This window comes from Tasmannia lanceolata, unplaced genomic scaffold, assembly GCF_043159265.1.
Source record: "Tasmannia lanceolata isolate RefF3 unplaced genomic scaffold, GAP_Taslan_0.1 ptg000037l, whole genome shotgun sequence".
Classification (NCBI taxonomy): Eukaryota; Viridiplantae; Streptophyta; class Magnoliopsida; order Canellales; family Winteraceae; genus Tasmannia; species Tasmannia lanceolata.
The window spans coordinates 61,204,086-61,221,479 of record NW_027518714.1 but is presented as its reverse complement, the minus strand read 5'-3'; the positions used below and the strand labels follow the sequence as shown (position 1 = coordinate 61,221,479).

The 17,394-nt window shown below is 42.9% G+C and overlaps 1 protein-coding gene across 1 annotated transcript; it reads right to left on the bottom strand.

The window, feature by feature from the left end:
• Positions 1–1,463: 1,463 nt before the first annotated feature.
• Positions 1,464–2,848, bottom strand: LOC143861699 (uncharacterized). The gene is made up of 3 exons (XM_077372573.1): positions 2,622–2,848; positions 2,074–2,144; positions 1,464–1,955 (listed from the first exon to the last, which is right to left on the bottom strand). Exons 1-3 carry the CDS (start codon positions 2,701–2,703, stop codon positions 1,761–1,763), a joined length of 348 nt encoding a protein of 115 aa, XP_077228688.1. The 5' UTR covers positions 2,704–2,848; the 3' UTR covers positions 1,464–1,760.
• Between the last annotated feature and the right edge of the window lie 14,546 nt (positions 2,849–17,394).

Below are 17,394 nucleotides of genomic sequence, written 5' to 3'. Positions count from 1 at the left end.
GCCTCAAAGTTGAAGTACAAAGCCTCAGCCAACTGAGCTACAGGCCCAACCCCTAGGTGGCATTACCTCAACCCAAACCCGAACCAACTTGAGCCTAGAATCAAGGAGGTTCAACCCTAACCTCTAAATCTTCCAACCCGTCTAATCTGATTTTTCAAATCTTGGGCCAGGCAAAAATAGGAAAAAAAATTGCAAAATGAAAACATTAAGCCTATGATTTTGAAAATCACGATAAAATTAAGGGGACGGGGTTTGGGTTCATGTCGGGTTGAGTTGCCCAAACCAAAAGGGGGTAAATCCGCCATATTAAGGTTAGAGGTCCGTTTGATGTCCTAAAATTGCTTAGAAACAATTTGACAAGTGCATAAGGTTGGGGCAAAACAAAAAAGTTTGGGTAGAGCTTCCCAACCCAACCCAAGGAAATGCCAACCCAACCTGAACCAAAATTGGGTTGTTTGGGTTCGGGTTGAGCCCAACCCAAGTTGCACCCCTAGAATACAGGTTCAAGTTCTATAAACCATGGCCAAAAAATTAACCTGAAGAAAGACTTGTTCTTACTATTTTCCCCACCTTTTCCTCTTGATGAAGCAGAAAAATCTGCAAAGGCACGTGAACGCAAAACTGGTATTTGCACAATATAATAGGAAGAAAAGGAAACTAGTGTAATGCAAGAAAAAAGTTATCTACATGGATGATGGATTGTAGTAGATAAGGATACCATGCATGCTCCTTGGGCTTTAGATGTTTTGAAACTATATATCTTCATTGATGTGGTATGATCACGAGAGTCAGGATAGCCTGACTCTCTTGGAAGATATATATGTATCTTATGCCCTGCAAATACATACAATTTGCCACACTTGCATATATCAGTGGATTCAACAAGATGCGCGTCTTGTTTGATAGCTTTTGCCTTGTTACGGGATCTCTCTCTCTCTCTCTCTCCCTCTCTCTCTCTTGTTTGGTAGCTTTTGCCTTGTTATGGGACCACTCACTCTCTCTCTCTCTCTCTCTCTCTCTCTCTCTCTCGTAATTAAAGTGTACAACAAAAGGGGGTGAAAAAGGAGCAAGGCAAACCCCACGGCAAATGAGTAAGAGATGAGCAGGACAAAGCTGACAAAGCATACATCTATATCCGTGACCACACAAACTTTCAAACTAGTATGGAATTGAATGTTTGTCCTTGGCCATCTACCTTCGATAAAGATTCTCTCTCTCTCTCTCTCTCTCTCTCTCTCTCTCTCTCTCTCTCTCTCTCTCTCTAAATTTCCAGACCAACCCAATTTTTTAAATTCCTTGGTTATCTATTTGATCCACACCCACAATTCCAAGCATTATTTTCACTGAATAACACTGAATTAGTTTTAGTGAATTATTCCATACTTCCCATATTACTATATCAGATTTCAGATGTTTGACTACTTGTGTGGATTAAGAACACTTTATTAAGTACAACAAACACATTTACAGGCAGAAATTTCTCATTGAGAAGAACCCAAATTACATTTTTTAAAAACACCTATTTCAATGGTTCTCCAGACTGGAGAATGTCAAAAAAGTAAAGAACAAAAAAGGATGAAGAGAAAAAAAAAACAAAGAGAAAAGAAAATTAATTTAAGAGAATTTTCTAAGCCTACATAAACTTCTGTTATAGGGCTGCAATTGCTTAAACCAAAACCACACCCTCTCTCCCTCTCTCTCATAACTAATTATATAGCCTTTCTTTATATGTGGAATATATGGGGCTTAGATATCTCCAATCACCTGTGGCAAACACATCTGTAGTGATAGGCACTGTTTATAGGGTCATTTGCATCTACTGGAATTTGCTCAGCTCTGCATTTGAACTTACACCCTCTACATTCATTGTAAGTGCAAGTTGGAGCTGTTGATCCAATCATCAATCTCCTTGAATTCCTCTTCTTCCATATTCCTTCCTCCCTTCTCCTAACACCCTGCAAAAGCTCATAGAAAAAAGATCACCCAAATAAATAAATTATATGAAACAAAATAGACCCTGCAAGTTAAAAACACAAACCCAAGCCAAAAAAAATTATGAACAGTACTTCTCACCTGCAAGTGCCATTCTCTATGTAAATCAGGGTTCCATTGTTGATGGAGGACTGTTTCTTCAGACGTTAAACCTGCACCATTTCAAAGATTATTCTGCAACCTATTGAATAAGATATCAAAAACCTTGTACAATTCATGAGACTGAAAAGTTCAACTATAACATAATACCCATAAAAAGGAAGTGCCCAAGTATATAAAGAACTCAATACACAAACACACCCACGTGAATTAAATGCAGGAAATTAAAGAACCCATGCTGCAGCAGGAATATTATGAATGAAATGGTATTAAAATAAAAACACTAAATTCAAGAAAAAAAAGTTGGTGTTGCAATGAGAATAGTGAAGAAGACAAGCCAAACTTACAATAAAAACTAACTAAATGATATGACACATTAAAACAATAAATTCAGCTGAAATTTTATGAATATAATGATAATAAAAAAAGGGCCCCAAACATGCACCATCTTGAGGAAATTCTCTGAAATTCATTAAATCATGAAGAAAAGAGTCAGAGAAAAAAAAAACAGTTGGGTTCTTGAGTGTGACCTGGTATAAGAGAGGCTGCAATGAGAAGAGTAAAGAAGAAGAGGAAGTAGAAACTTAAAGCGGTGGGCTTTGTAGTGGCCATATTGTGGAAAGGGGGAGTTGAAGAGATGGTCAATGTTTTGGGGAGAGGAAGAGGAGATAAGAGAAACAAAAGCAGAAGATAACGTTGTGATGTTGGAGTCTAATTATGGGCTGTGCTTTGTGATAAAAAGAATGCAATCAGAGAGGGCGTGGTTGAATAATGTCCATAGGCATATATAGACAGACTCCAAATCTGCACTGCTAATTTTATCTCACAGAAAAAGTCTCCAGCTGGCAACAGGGGCTACCAATTCAGAGGCATCACAGGTAGGAGTGCAACTCGGGAACGGTTGGGTGATTTAGGCTAACCTATCCCGACCCGAGCCGACCCAAGCCTCGGGTTGGGGATGGTTAACCCTAGCCCAACCCACCTGTAAATCTGTCAACCCTAACTCAGGCCAATCAAACCGATTTTTTCCAAATTGGGTTGGGTTGGGTTCGGATTAGCTAAGGGCAAAAAATAGAAAAAGAGCATAACTCTACGCTAAGGGGCCGTTTGGATACACGGATTTTAGAATCATGGATTTCCGCAAAATAGTAGATGGGAGAGGAGAGAGGAAGGAGACCGGCCGTCGTTCTGATTTCTCACCTAGCTAGGGGTGCAACTCGGGCCAGGTTGGTCTGGTTGAGGCCAACCGGACCCGACCCGAGGAACCCTTTTTTCCAACCCGAACCCGACCTTACCCGATTTCCAACCCGAACCCGACCTTACCCGATTTCCAACCTGATGAGGTTCAACCTGACCCAACCCAAGGAACCCTTCTTTGCAACCCGACCTGAGTTTTTAAGCTTACAAAAAAAAAATTCATAAAAAATATCGGTTCCACTTGGGTTGGGTTGCCTAAACCCTCAAACCGGGTTGGGAAAAGTCAACCTAAATACGAACCCAACTCGAACTCAACCCAACCCGGCCCTCGGGTTGAACCTGACCCGAGTTGCACCCCTATTCTCGCCCTTCTTTTTGTCAGCAAGAGAGTAGGAGATCATCCCATGTTTCCAGGTTTTTGAAATCTCAAGGTGAGGGAGAGATTTCTAAAACCTGGATTTCTTACTTAAAATCCAAGATTCTAAAGAGAAGCGAAGCGGAGAGTCTCCTTATTCTCTTGTCTCCATCTAGGATTTTGAGGAAGTCCAAAATTCTAAAATCCATGTATCCAAATAGGCCGTTTGGATACGCGGATTTTAGAATCCAGGTTTTTAGTTTGAAAACAGTATAGAAGAGGGTTCATGATCAAGCTGTTTTATGCTGTCCTGACAGCGTTTCTTGGATTTTAAGTGAGAAATTCAGGTTTTAAAAATCTCTCCCACATCCTGAGATTTCTAAAACCTAGAAATATGGGAGGATCTGCTACTCTCTTGGTGACATAAAGAAGGGCGAGAAGTAAAAAACGACGGCTGGTCCTCTTCTTCTCTTGTCTCTTAGCTACAATTTTGAAGAAATCCCATATTCTAAAATTTGCGTATCCAAACGAACAAGATTAAGAAAATTGCGATAAATTAGAAAGAGGATGAGTTTGGGTCAGGTCAAGTTCCCCAAGGGCTCAACCCTAACCCTAACCCAACCCAAAATTAAATTGGCTTGGCTTTTCCCAACATGAGGAAATGCCAACCTAACCCGAGTTGAGATCAGGTTGAACCCGTAGGCTCGGGCTGAGCCCGACCCAAGTTGGAACCCGTCACAGGAAGAATGTGGGGCCTTGGGCAATTTCCCAAAATACCCAACTTGGCCCTCTATCTTCCTTTGATTTGATTCTTCTCTAGTCTGTAGAATCCCTCTCGAAATATCTTTCTTGTAAAGAATGAAGGAAAACAATAAGGAATAGACATGTCAACCACTACGTTCTGAAAAATACCACTCAGAAGGCAACAGCAAGGCATGATGGAGATCTCTGGATCTGCTGTGAGGTAGGTGTTGTTTTGCCCTTGTAAAATCCTGCATGCACTTTCTACCCTTTCAATATTAATACAAAAAGAAGATTGATTTCTTTAGTTTGGTTTGCACTTTTGTCATTTCAATATGTTTTGATTTCTGGGTATTTGATGCTCTTTTGATTCCCCCATTTATATGTTTACTATGGTGCTGTAGACACCCCATTTTGACCTAACCCAATTTTCGAAATCGAATAAATTCCCAAAAGCTGAGTCCAGAAATTTTTGAAGAACCGAGCCCTGAATGCGAAGAAACCCCAAAATTTTATTGACCCACAGAGTTCACTAATTGATACAAATTTTCCCAAGATGGTTAACCTCTCCGAGAGCGTCCCTACAAATTTTAGAAGAATTGGACGAGCAATGGACATAGGCCATAAGATCAAAAGGATAATGGATGGCTGAGATTAGGAGGAGGGTTTTAACCCTGGCTATAAAATAAATAAATAAATAAAAGCAGAGGGGGGCTGGGCAGCCAAAACCCTCTTCCTTGCCTGGTACCACCACGATCCTCAACCTTCTCCACCAACACCAACAGCAACCACAATCTCCTCCACCCCACCTCCAACTTCTTCTTCTTCATTCATTTTTAAAAGAAAGGAAAAGAGACAGAACAAAAAAAAAATAAACAGAGAGAGGAAGGAGAAGGAGACCGGCCACCTCCTATCTCCACCACCGACCACCATCCTCCACCTCCATCTCCACCCCAAACCCACTTCAAAAATCCTCTTCCACCCTCATCTTCTCCAACCACCACCTCTGCAACCTCCGTTCAAATCCACCCCAAACCCTTCTTCCAAACCCATCTGGATCCTCCACCTCCGTCCACCATCTCCGACCCACCCCTCTTCTCCGGCAACTCCTCCTCCAGCCGACCCCTCCATTACCGCCACCATCTCTCCTCCTCCCTCCACCACCACTATCCTCATTTTCAAAAAAAAAAAAAAGGGAAAACAGAGAGAGAGAGAGAGAGAGAGAGAGAGAGAGAGAGAGAGAGAGGGAGAGCAAGGTTTGGAGTCGTCTTCTCCGACCTCGTTCTTGCCGACCATTTGCTCCGGCCACCGCCCCTACCACCATTTTCTGTTACCCATCCAACCCATTTGGGTTTTCTTCTATTTGTAGCCATTCCTCCCTTCATCTACCAAAACCCAAAACCCATCCCCATTTATAACACTACTGATTCCGGCAATCTTGCCGGAATCCGGCTGTGTCACGCCACCGTTTCAGGCCATCACCTCTATCCCACTAATTCCCCTCTTCAATTCCAATTTCTTAATCCCAATTGGTCCCATTTTGGCCTCGTTAATACACACGTCAAATACCCCATCAAAACCCATTTCAATTCCTATTATTTCAGCTTTCATCTCGGGCCTCTTAATTCAAGCTTCACCATCAGCTTCTCTTCCGGCATTTCCGGTACCGGCACCGATACTCCAATGAGCGTTTGGTGACACCGATACTCCAATGGGCCTTTGGTGACTGCGATTTCGTCCAGCACAGGTATGTAGAATTGCTATGTGTTAAGGGGTTTCATGGTTAGGGATACCCTTTATTATTTTCCATCATTCTCTTGAGAATATTATCAGTATAACTATGTTGGGTTAGTGTATAATTTCAGCTGGTCTTCAATATTTAGTTGCATGTCTTGGGCTTGCAAATCTGCAACCTCTTTGTTTCCTTGGGATACTCTTTGTGCTTCGGGATCCCCCTCGATTTTGGGAACGCTTTGTCGGGTTTAGGCGATGACGGACGGTAACCTCTTGAGCCATAACCCCTTTCAATCAAAAGGGATAAAAAAACTCATAAAAATCAAATAACGAAAAAAAAAACAACAAAAACATCAAAAAAGCAACAAAGGCGTTTTTCGAAAAGCTGTTTCGAACTACGTTGGCTTGATCCCTTTCTACAGGGTACGTATGCAGCTTGGGATTTTCGTCCCAAGTTCAGTCAAACTTTTCAATAAAATCATTTAAATCCTAAAAAAAAAAAAATCATTTCAGCATAAAAAAAATTATCTTTCAAGCTTTCTCAAAAATACAAAAACCAAAAAGGGCAAGGATGGTGATTGCCAGGTCACTCGGAGCATTCTTTTCATTTCATTTCCGATTTTGATCGTGGTTTGCCGGTTTTATCGGTTTTCCGATGTTTTATCGGGTTTTGGGACGGGCGACGACGTAGCGTGGCCCCTTCACAGGGATTGTCCTCGCTGAGCCCAACGATAGGCTATGACGATCGTGAGACTTATCCGATCTTCAGCGGATCAGGATCGCTGAGCTTGATTCATTAGAATCGCTCCCTGAGCCTATCGTACGCTCCTTTTTATTTTTCCTAGCATTCTCGGTCGTCATGTACTGTTGATTTTTCGATTCATTTCTTTCCTCGCATCTTTTAGCTTATCGTGTGTTTGTCTTTGGTTCATTGTGTGTTTATTTGCAGCTTGCTTATTCCTTGTGCGTTTAGTTTCACATGCTTAGCTGTGGATATTTATTACTTTTCTACTTATCCTATCTGCTATTACTTGCTTAGATGTAGCTGTGCATGCGGATGTTATTGCTTTCCTAGATGTGATGGGTTAGAAGTAGATGCGGTGAGTTAGGATTTGGATGTTATTTTCTTTTGCCCACCCCCGGGTCATGCATGCTTAGATAGACGTTTCTTCGGGTGTGCTCATTCTCATTTCACATGATTTTAGCCCAAAATTCTTCAAAATTAATTTAAAATGGCATAAGAGACCATGTGCTTGCACTTGGGCGAATTGGGGGCGTTTAACACCTTCCCCATTCGTCATCAGGCACGGACTTTTGTATCTCTGGTTATCCGTTGCAACAGAGTATTTTATGGGATCCAAGGCCTACTTTCTTGGATGGCGACTCTTCTTTGTTATAGGTACATCTTGGTTCCGGGCTGGTCCTTAAATCGAGAGGTATCTCATTTATACCGCCACCCATGCTGTGAGCAGTATCATTTCGAGAGTTCCTTGGTAGAGCTCTCCTTCACATTGTGGAGATCTTAGAGGACAGGCGTGGGGATCTCGTCTCTCTCACCCATTCGCCCTCGGGATCGGGGTCCACAGGCTGGCGACTCTGCTGGGGAGGTCTTGGGACATTGCATAACTCTGTAAAAATGCCACTTTTACTAATTTTGAAGAAATTTGGACTAAAATCATTTTAAATAGGAACCTTTTCCGTTAGAATGCCAGGGGCACCAAGTAGAATTAAAGTAAAACAAGGGCTCACACACTCACTTTCATCCTTTGCATATATTATCTGTTTTGTGGTTACTTTCTGCTGTGGATGTGCTATCAGGTTACTCTCGGAGAGATACTATAAGTAGGAGCCGTGAGGGCTATACCCGCCTTCTAGTGCCACCGCACCAGTAGTATTTCAGCACCTGGACACCTTGTGTGTAAAACAGACATAGTTCGTATGCTGGGCGATAGTCACAGCATACAAGTAACTATGCACCCGGCCAGGTGGACCTCGCGACATTACTCTCTCTATATATTGCATGGTCCTTTTGTTTGCATTTATGGACGAACATATGTGTTGCTTACACATGTGGATCCTAGAGTTAGGAACCTTATCCTTTTCTTTTTTTAGACTAGGGCAGCTCACTTTATGTGGCTACAGGCGCAGTCCTAGTACACTCACATGTCTGTCTTGAGTCAAGTGTCTTGACTCTGCGGGATTATAGTTAGGGCCGGTGCCCCTGGTTAGGATGTATATATATATATATATATATATATGTATATATATATTTACTACTAGATTAGGGTCTGCTTCATAATTAGGTTTTCTTTCCTAATCTAATCCTTTTTCCCATCCATCCATCTTTTGGATTATGATCAGATCATTGGTTTCACATCATTATCTTTATAGCCATGATCTATCTTCCCTGAGCTTGATCCTTTGATTGATCCTGATCAGATCGCTCCGCATGACGATTGTGAGTCTATCTTGCCATTATCATTACCCGAGTGTGTGTTTTTGCTGAGAGACCTGCTTCATCTTGACCTTGTCGGTGTATTCTTTATGCTTGGTTGCCGAGACCCTCCTTGTACAGTCGTTATGCTGCTGGATTTTCTCCAAAAACCTTAAGCGTAACCATTATCCTGTAGGGTCATTGATAAACCATGTGCTTACCGTACCACATCTCCATGTACTGATGTTATGCTGCCGGATTTTAGCCAAGAGAAAGGTGTGCTTGTGTTACCTTTTGTTTTAATTTGCACATTACATTGCCATGTGATTACTTCTCACTAAGCCTAATGTTTGTGTTGTCCATGACAAGAGACTTGCCCAGCTGCCTATCATATCTCCCAAAAGAACCTCTCCATCTCTAAACTTTCCTGGTCTAGCCAGTCTGCTGTACCTAGTTCCTCTCACCTTGCCCTGATGGTTGAGTCTACTGAGAGTCTCGTCCTGGCCGAAATGAGGGAAATGATGATGAGATCCAGGACCTGATAGACGGGGATCCCCTCACTCTTCTCGAACTCAAATGCTTCCGAGAACCTTGCACCTAACCTTGTTGCACCTCTTCCACCCACCATGGGAACCATTCAACTCATTCAACCCTTCACAGATCTTACCACCTTTACTTATACCACCCTGGGGCTGGGAAGTAGATTGACTGCAAAGGGAAAATAAAATAAAAAAATGTCAGAGCTTGAGCCCCTTGAAAACATCATGCCAGAGAAAGCCTCGCCATTATCAGGTGTTGAAAATCAGTTTGAGCCAGGTCTACAGAAACTAAAGAGGCCGCCCCTTCTGAGATTCCTATTCCAGGGTCAAACTCCATAGTCATCACCATTGTGGAGGAAGGCACCATGTCCATGAACTTCCAGCGCTAGTCTATTGCCTCAAAAGAAAAAAAAACTAAGTCTCACATCTCTTTGTCGGCTGCATACTCTCTTGTCAAAGTGGGTATGTCTAAATAATTGTGTCAATGTCAAGTCTGAGTATGTTGTGTCCGTTGATCTTTCTTATTGTGAGTCAGTGTCCAGTCCTCTGTTGAGTTTGGTGTAGAGCCCATCGTGGCGTGTCAAATATCACTGATATACTTGAAATCTTCTATGAATTGAACATATGATTCCAGTGTTGTCAATATTCTTGTGTATTCGCTCTTGGATCTAATGTTAATAAACAAACTAAGACACCCTCCTCGGACGAGGATGCCGACGAAATTCCCCTCGAGATCTGAAAGATGGTCAAACGAGAGGAAGAGCGTCAAGCAAAGTCACTTGAAGACGAAATCGAAACTGTCGATGGTGGCATCGAAATATGAAACTCGGGAAATACGGATTGGCAAAAAAATTATCTCCCGAAGAGCGCGAAGAATCGATAAGCCTACTAAGAGGGTTCAAAGTAGTTCTGCTTGGTCCTACGAGGATAAACCGGGAGCATGCCCTAATGCTATTCAATGAAAGAGTCCCTCGGCTTTAGACATCAGGTCGGAGAAGCGAAAATTTCAAAGGAAGAACATTAGACATCAAATGAAGATAATGAAAAGATTGAGAGAAAACTCTCGGACAACAAAGTCACAATCATAGAACATGAGCCTCAAAAGAACACTTGGGCTATACATTGCGATGTAATTTCAAGTTAAAGCATTCAAGGTGTAGGGGCATTCCCCACATCCAAAAAAAAAATCTGAAGAAAACGAACATCCAAAAGAAAGATGGAATCCAGAACAAAAAGGAGAAGGGAACGTGCCCCTATGTCAACTCCTTAGAAATATCAGAGCCCCAAGAAGTTGAATTGGTTTTAAAGCATCTTCAGCATATAGAGAAGACCCTGAGTCTTAGAATACTGAGCATCAGTGCAAGATCCCAAAGACAAAGTGGGAATTCAATCAGTCAAGTTTGCGCAGTACAGATGAAGTCTTGCCAGGAAATGCCGCCAGACTCCTCGAAAAGAAAAAAAAGAGAAAAGGATTCAAAGCCGTTGAACCTCAATCACTTCAGAAGCCTGTTCACAAGAAGGCCATCATTGGCTGTTTGAACCTTCAAAACTAAAAATCCCAAATTCGAAAAAATCCTTTTGCAAACTCCTTTGGGCCTTACCAAAATCAAACCTTCTTTTCAAGCGCCCACAAACCAGGGGCATTTTATCTCTGAACTACGCAGACCTGATCCCTTTCTACAGGGTACGTAGGCAGCCTGATCTTCCAGGTTCGGTCAACCTTTGAGCTAAATGTCAAATCATTCTCTTCCAAACCCAAGCGAATTGCGCAGACTTTATCCTCCATTTTTTTGGGGTACGAAGCCCAGATCCAGTCGAAATCGTTTGAACCAAAGAAATATCCAACCCTTTTGAACCCACGCCCACCTAGAAAGTCCTTCTGGTGAACAAGGAAAGGTTCGAGGCAAAAGCAGAAAGAAAAGAAAAGAAAAACGATGGAGTCTGAAGACCCGCTAGGTTGAAAACCCGAAAGGGCGGCCCAGGCAAAATTTAGGGTCATTCACCCGCTAAGTTGACAACCAAAAAGTCGGCTTAAGCAAAAGTCAGGGTACTCAAGCCCGCTGGACCGAAAACCCGAAAGGGCGATCCAGGCAAAAGATAGGGCAAGCGGTCCGCCGGATTGAAAACCTGAAAAGGCAATCTGGTCAAGGGCAGTGACTTCCTGCAAGGAGCGAATCAATGAGGTGAAGAAAGAACCTTCAACCGGAGCAAAATCTCAGAGTCCAAGGAGTGCCAACAAGCTTACTTTGACGCTTCTCTAAACTAGGGGCATTGAAACCGAGCAATCCGAAAGGAGATAATAATCATGACGGAAATACCGAAAGAGGAGATTAATGCCTCTTGACACGGTATTCGAAATACTCTAAGAGTGGCTAGGCCATACCCTTAATAAATAACACATTAGATCCAAAGGTCAGCCTTCAGTGAGTTGAGTCCTTGGAGTTCTAGTCGTCTTTGGATGAGTCCATTCAAATCCATTCCTACTTTTCCATTCATTTTCTTTTTCCTTTGAAGTCAAAGTCACTGGCGTTTAAGCACGCCCTCCAAACGATGAAAAAAATTTTCAGAGTAAATCTTGGTTTAGGTATCAGAAGGGGCAAGAGTCATCTTATTCAAACCTACCAGAGACCTTAAGCCTCCAGAAGTGAGCAAAGCAAGAAAGAGATTCTTAGACTCAGCCATCATGGTGATTGCCCTACTCTCTCCTTACCAAAAAAAAAAAACCATGCAACTTAAAGCCTTCACAGAAAGAAGCATCTTTTCTTCAACCTCCATTGTTTTACCTCCCTAAGACTCTTGTCATGGAAGCACAAGTACACTAGGGGCATCTTTTATGACTTGCGTCATAAAAGATGTCAAGCACAAGGCAATCAGTGCCAATGTCTCCAGCAAGTTGAGATGAGAGAAGCTCGAGCACATCTCGAGTCAAACCTCCAAATTCCCCAGCTAGGCCTACTCCATAGTCAGCTCATCAGCAAAGCTAGTCCTCAATGGAGTCTAACATCTATCTCCCAGAGAGTCCGCTGGCAATTGCTCAAAGCGTTTAATTCCCAGCAAAAATCTAATTCTTTCAAAAATGGGTCAGTACCCAAAATCCCAGCAAATCATGTGAGCCCGGTCCTCAGCAAGGAACTCGCACTCCCATTTTCTCGGCAGGAGACAAAGTAATCTCCAAAGAAATCAATCAATCAATCAAAAGCGTGAGAGTATCAATCTTTTCATAAGAATTTTACTCCTCGATCAAATTTTCATTTGCTTGTTACTGCGTGAGGGTCCGCATAACAACGCTTTCCCTTTTGATTAGTGCGCGAGGGTTCCGCCTAATTAAAATTCCATCTTTTGTTACTGTGTGAGGGTTCCACATAACAAATTTCCATTTGCTTGTTACTGCGTGAGGGTCCGCATAACAACGCTTTCCCTTTTGATTAGTGCGTGAGGGTTCCGCCTAATTAAAATTCCATCTTTTGTTACTGTGTGAGGGTTCCACATAACAAATTTCCATTACTTGTTACTGCGTGAGGGTTCCGCATAACAACGCTTTCCCTTTTGATTAGTGTGTGAGGGTTCCGCCTAATTAAAATTCCATCTTTTGTTACTGTGTGAGGGTTCCACATAACAAATTTTCATTGCTTGTTACTGCGTGAGGGTTCCGCATAACAACGCTTTCCCTTTTGATTAGTGCGTGAGGGTTCCGCCTAATTAAAATTCCATCTTTTGTTACTGTGTGAGGGTTCCACATAACAAATTTCCATTCGCTTGTTACTGCGTGAGGGTTCCGCATAACAACGCTTTCCCTTTTGATTAGTGCGTGAGGGTTCCGCCTAATTAAATTCCACCTTCTGTTACTATGAGAGCATCTAAGCCCGTTCTTACACGGCATTCAAGCCCGTGTCTACACGGCATCTAAGCCCGTCTCCTACGGCACCTAAGCCCGTCTCCTACGGTACCTAAGCCCGTCTCCTACGGCATCTAAGCCCGTCTCCTACGGCATCTAAGCCCGTCTCATACGGCATCTAAGCCCGTCTCCTACGGCATCTAAGCCCGTCTCATACGGCACCTAAGCCCGTCTCCTATGGCACCTAAGCCCGTCTCCTACGGCATCCAAGCCCGTCTCATACGGCATCCAAGCCCGTCTCCTACGGCATCTAAGCCCGTTCTCGTACAACATTTAAGCCTTTTTTCGCACGGCATCCGCCATCCGCCATCCTGAAGCATTCTTTCCAAAGTCCCCCGAGGCATCCCTTCTTTGTAAAGACCCCCGAGGCATCCCTTCTTTCTAAAGACCCCCGAGGCATCCATCCTTTCCAAAGTCCCCCGAGGCATCCCTTCTTTCTAAAGACCCCCGAGGCATCCATCCTTTCCAAAGTCCCCCGAGGCATCCCATTTGTGTAAGACCCCATAGGCATCTTATCCTTCCCAGAGTTCAATCTTCACAAAATCATTTTCTTTACGTTTTCCTTTAACCAAGTTTTCGGGCCAGGTCAAAATGCTTCGTCCTTTTGGCTTTGGCATTCGTGCGACGAGCACCCTCTGCCAAAGAGGGGCATCTGTAGACACCCCATTTTGACCTGACCCAATTTTCGAAATCGAATAAATTCCCGAAAGCTGAGTCCAGAAATTTTTGAAGAACCGAGCCCTGAATGCGAAGAAACCCCAAAATTTTATTGACCCACAGTGTTCACTAATTGATACAAATTTTCCCAAGATGGTTAACCTCTCCGAGAGCGTGCCTACAAATTTTAGAAGAATTGGACGAGCAATGGACATAGGCCATAAGATCAAAAGGAGAATGGATGGCTGAGATTAGGAGGAGGGTTTTAACCCTGGCTATCAAATAAATAAATAAATAAAAGCAGAGGGGGGCTGGGCAGCCAAAACCCTCTTCCTTGCCTGGTACCACCACGATCCTCAACCTTCTCCACCAACACCAACAGTAACCACAATCTCCTCCACCCCACCTCCAACTTCTTCTTCTTCATTCATTTTAAAAGAAAGGAAAAGAGACAGAACAAAAAAAAAATAAACAGAGAGAGGAAGGAGAAGGAGACCGGCCACCTCCTATCTCCACCGCCGACCACCATCCGCCACCTCCATCTCCACCCCAAACCCACTTCAAAAATCCTCTTCCACCCTCATCTTCTCCAACCACCACCTCTGCAACCTCCGTTCAAATCCACCCCAAACCCTTCTTCCAAACCCATCTGGATCCTCCACCTCCGTCCACCATCTCCGACCCACCCCTCTTCTCCGGCAACTCCTCCTCCAGCCGACCCCTCCATTACCGCCACCATCTCTCCTCCTCCCTCCACCACCACTATCCCCATTTTCAAAAAAAAAAAAAGGGAAAACAGAGAGAGAGAGAGAGAGGGAGAGCAAGGTTTGGGGTCGTCTTCTCCGACCTCGTTCTTGCCGACCATTTGCTCCGGCCACCGCCCCTACCACCATTTTCTGTTACCCATCCAACCCATTTGGGTTTTCTTCTATTTGTAGCCATTCCTCCCTTCATCTACCAAAACCCAAAACCCATCCCCATTTATAACACTACTGATTCCGGCAATCTTGCCGGAATCCGGCTGTGTCACGCCACCGTTTCAGGCCATCACCTCTATCCCACTAATTCCCCTCTTCAATTCCAATTTCTTAATCCCAATTGGTCCCATTTTGGCCTCGTTAATACACACGTCAAATACCCCATCAAAACCCATTTCAATTCCTATTATTTCAGCTTTCATCTCGGGCCTCTTAATTCAAGCTTCACCATCAGCTTCTCTTCCGGCATTTCCGGTACCGGCACCGATACTCCAATGAGCGTTTGGTGACACCGATACTCCAATGGGCCTTTGGTGACTGCGATTTCGTCCAGCACAGGTATGTAGAATTGCTATGTGTTAAGGGGTTTCATGGTTAGGGATACCCTTTATTATTTTCCATCATTCTCTTGAGAATATTATCAGTATAACTATGTTGGGTTAGTGTATAATTTCAGCTGGTCTTCAATATTTAGTTGCATGTCTTGGGCTTGCAAATCTGCAACCTTTTTGTTTCCTTGGGATACTCTTTGTGCTTCGGGATCCCCCTCGATTTTGGGAACGCTTTGTCGGGTTTAGGCGATGACGGACGGTAACCTCTTGAGCCATAACCCCTTTCAATCAAAAGGGATAAAAAAACTCATAAAAATCAAATAACGAAAAAAAAAACAACAAAAACATCAAAAAAGCAACAAAGGCGTTTTTCGAAAAGCTGTTTCGAACTACGTTGGCTTGATCCCTTTCTACAGGGTACGTATGCAGCTTGGGATTTTCGTCCCAAGTTCAGTCAAACTTTTCAATAAAATCATTTAAATCCTAAAAAAAAAAAAAATCATTTCAGCATAAAAAAATTTATCTTTCAAGCTTTCTCAAAAATACAAAAACCAAAATGGGCAAGGATGGTGATTGCCAGGTCACTCGGAGCATTCTTTTCATTTCATTTCCGATTTTGATCGTGGTTTGCCGGTTTTATCGGTTTTCCGATGTTTTATCGGGTTTTGGGACGGGCGACGACGTAGCGTGGCCCCTTCACAGGGATTGTCCTCGCTGAGCCCAACGATAGGCTATGACGATCGTGAGACTTATCCGATCTTCAGCGGATCAGGATCGCTGAGCTTGATTCATTAGAATCGCTCCCTGAGCCTATCGTACGCTCCTTTTTATTTTTCCTAGCATTCTCGGTCGTCATGTACTGTTGATTTTTCGATTCATTTCTTTCCTCGCATCTTTTAGCTTATCGTGTGTTTGTCTTTGGTTCATTGTGTGTTTATTTGCAGCTTGCTTATTCCTTGTGCGTTTAGTTTCACATGCTTAGCTGTGGATATTTATTACTTTTCTGCTTATCCTATCTGCTATTACTTGCTTAGATGTAGCTGTGCATGCGGATGTTATTGCTTTCCTAGATGTGATGGGTTAGGAGTAGATGCGATGAGTTAGGATTTGGATATTATTTTCTTTTGCCCACCCCCGGGTCATGCATGCTTAGATAGACGTTTCTTCGGGTGTGCTCATTCTCATTTCACATGATTTTAGCCCAAAACTCTTCAAAATTAATTAAAAATTGCATAAGAGACCATGTGCTTGCACTTGGGCGAATTGGGGGCGTTTAACACCTTCCCCATTCGTCATCAGGCACGGACTTTTGTATCTCTGGTTATCCGTTGCAACAGAGTATTTTATGGGATCCAAGGCCTACTTCCTTGGATGGCGACTCTTCTTTGTTATAGGTACATCTTGGTTCCGGGCTGGTCCTTGAATCGAGAGGTATCTCATTTATACCGCCACCCATGCTGTGAGCAGCATCATTTCGAGAGTTCCTTGGTAGAGCTCTCCTTCACATTGTGGAGATCTTAGAGGACAGGCGTGGGGATCTCGTCTCTCTCGCCCATTCGCCCTCGGGATCGGGGTCCACAGGTGCAGCTAAAGCCATGTTTGTTTTTTTATTTTGACAATCGATTTGCACTCCATAACTGATTGGACTTCAATTCCGAGTCCAATAATCAATTTTGGATTGAAATCACTTCTCAAATCTAAAACATACAGGCCCTATCCTTGAGTCTCCTGATCAAATATCTTGTTAGAAGAAAATAGCTAGGCTTATTGGAAAAAGCAAAAATCATTTTCATTACAAACATAGTATGAGACCGGCCGGTGAAAGGATATCTGCGGACTAATGGAAAATCAAATTAAAATAAAATCATGTTTAGGGTGGCCGCATGAACCAAGTGCAATCTTAATCCTACAAACGAAGTGTTACGAAACATTTTGGACGGTAGTTCACATTAAAGACATAGTAGTAATAGTATTACTAGTACTAGTTGCAATAGTAGATGTAATGGCAGTAGTATAGTTGCTTACAAAGCCAGCTGCTCAGTGTACAAACATGGACCCATTGTCACATGTACAGGCGATCACGTTCATGAATATTGTTAAACATTATAAGTTTGGCATATTGCCCTTTGTCTCATCTTCATAGTATGATTCGAACCTTTGATAAACATGATGAAAAGTATGTCCTTTATGTTGGAAAATACTATCAGATTGTGCGCAAAATAAATAGAAAAGAAATAAAAAAATAAGCCACAGGATGAACACTAAGATTTAACGTGGTCAGGCCAAGATGTCGAAGTCTATGGACGAGAACTTGATCTATGAAAAAATAAAATTACAAGGATTACAAGAGATTTTATATGGTGTAAGGGCTTACAACAATACGGTAGGGGTACCACCCTTGACATTTGATCCAACAGCAGCTCCTCGAAAAGCTCACTCGAA

Excerpts from the sequence above, each read along its gene's own strand:
- LOC143861699 (XM_077372573.1), bottom strand. The coding sequence starts at position 2,703 with ATGGCCACTACAAAGCCCACCGCTTTAAGTTTCTACTTCCTCTTCTTC. Across the intron at positions 2,145-2,621 it reads TGCAGCCTCTCTTATACCAG|GTTTAACGTCTGAAGAAACA; the intron begins GTCACACTCAAG and ends GAAATGGTGCAG. Across the intron at positions 1,956-2,073 it reads ATAGAGAATGGCACTTGCAG|GGTGTTAGGAGAAGGGAGGA; the intron begins GTGAGAAGTACT and ends GAGCTTTTGCAG.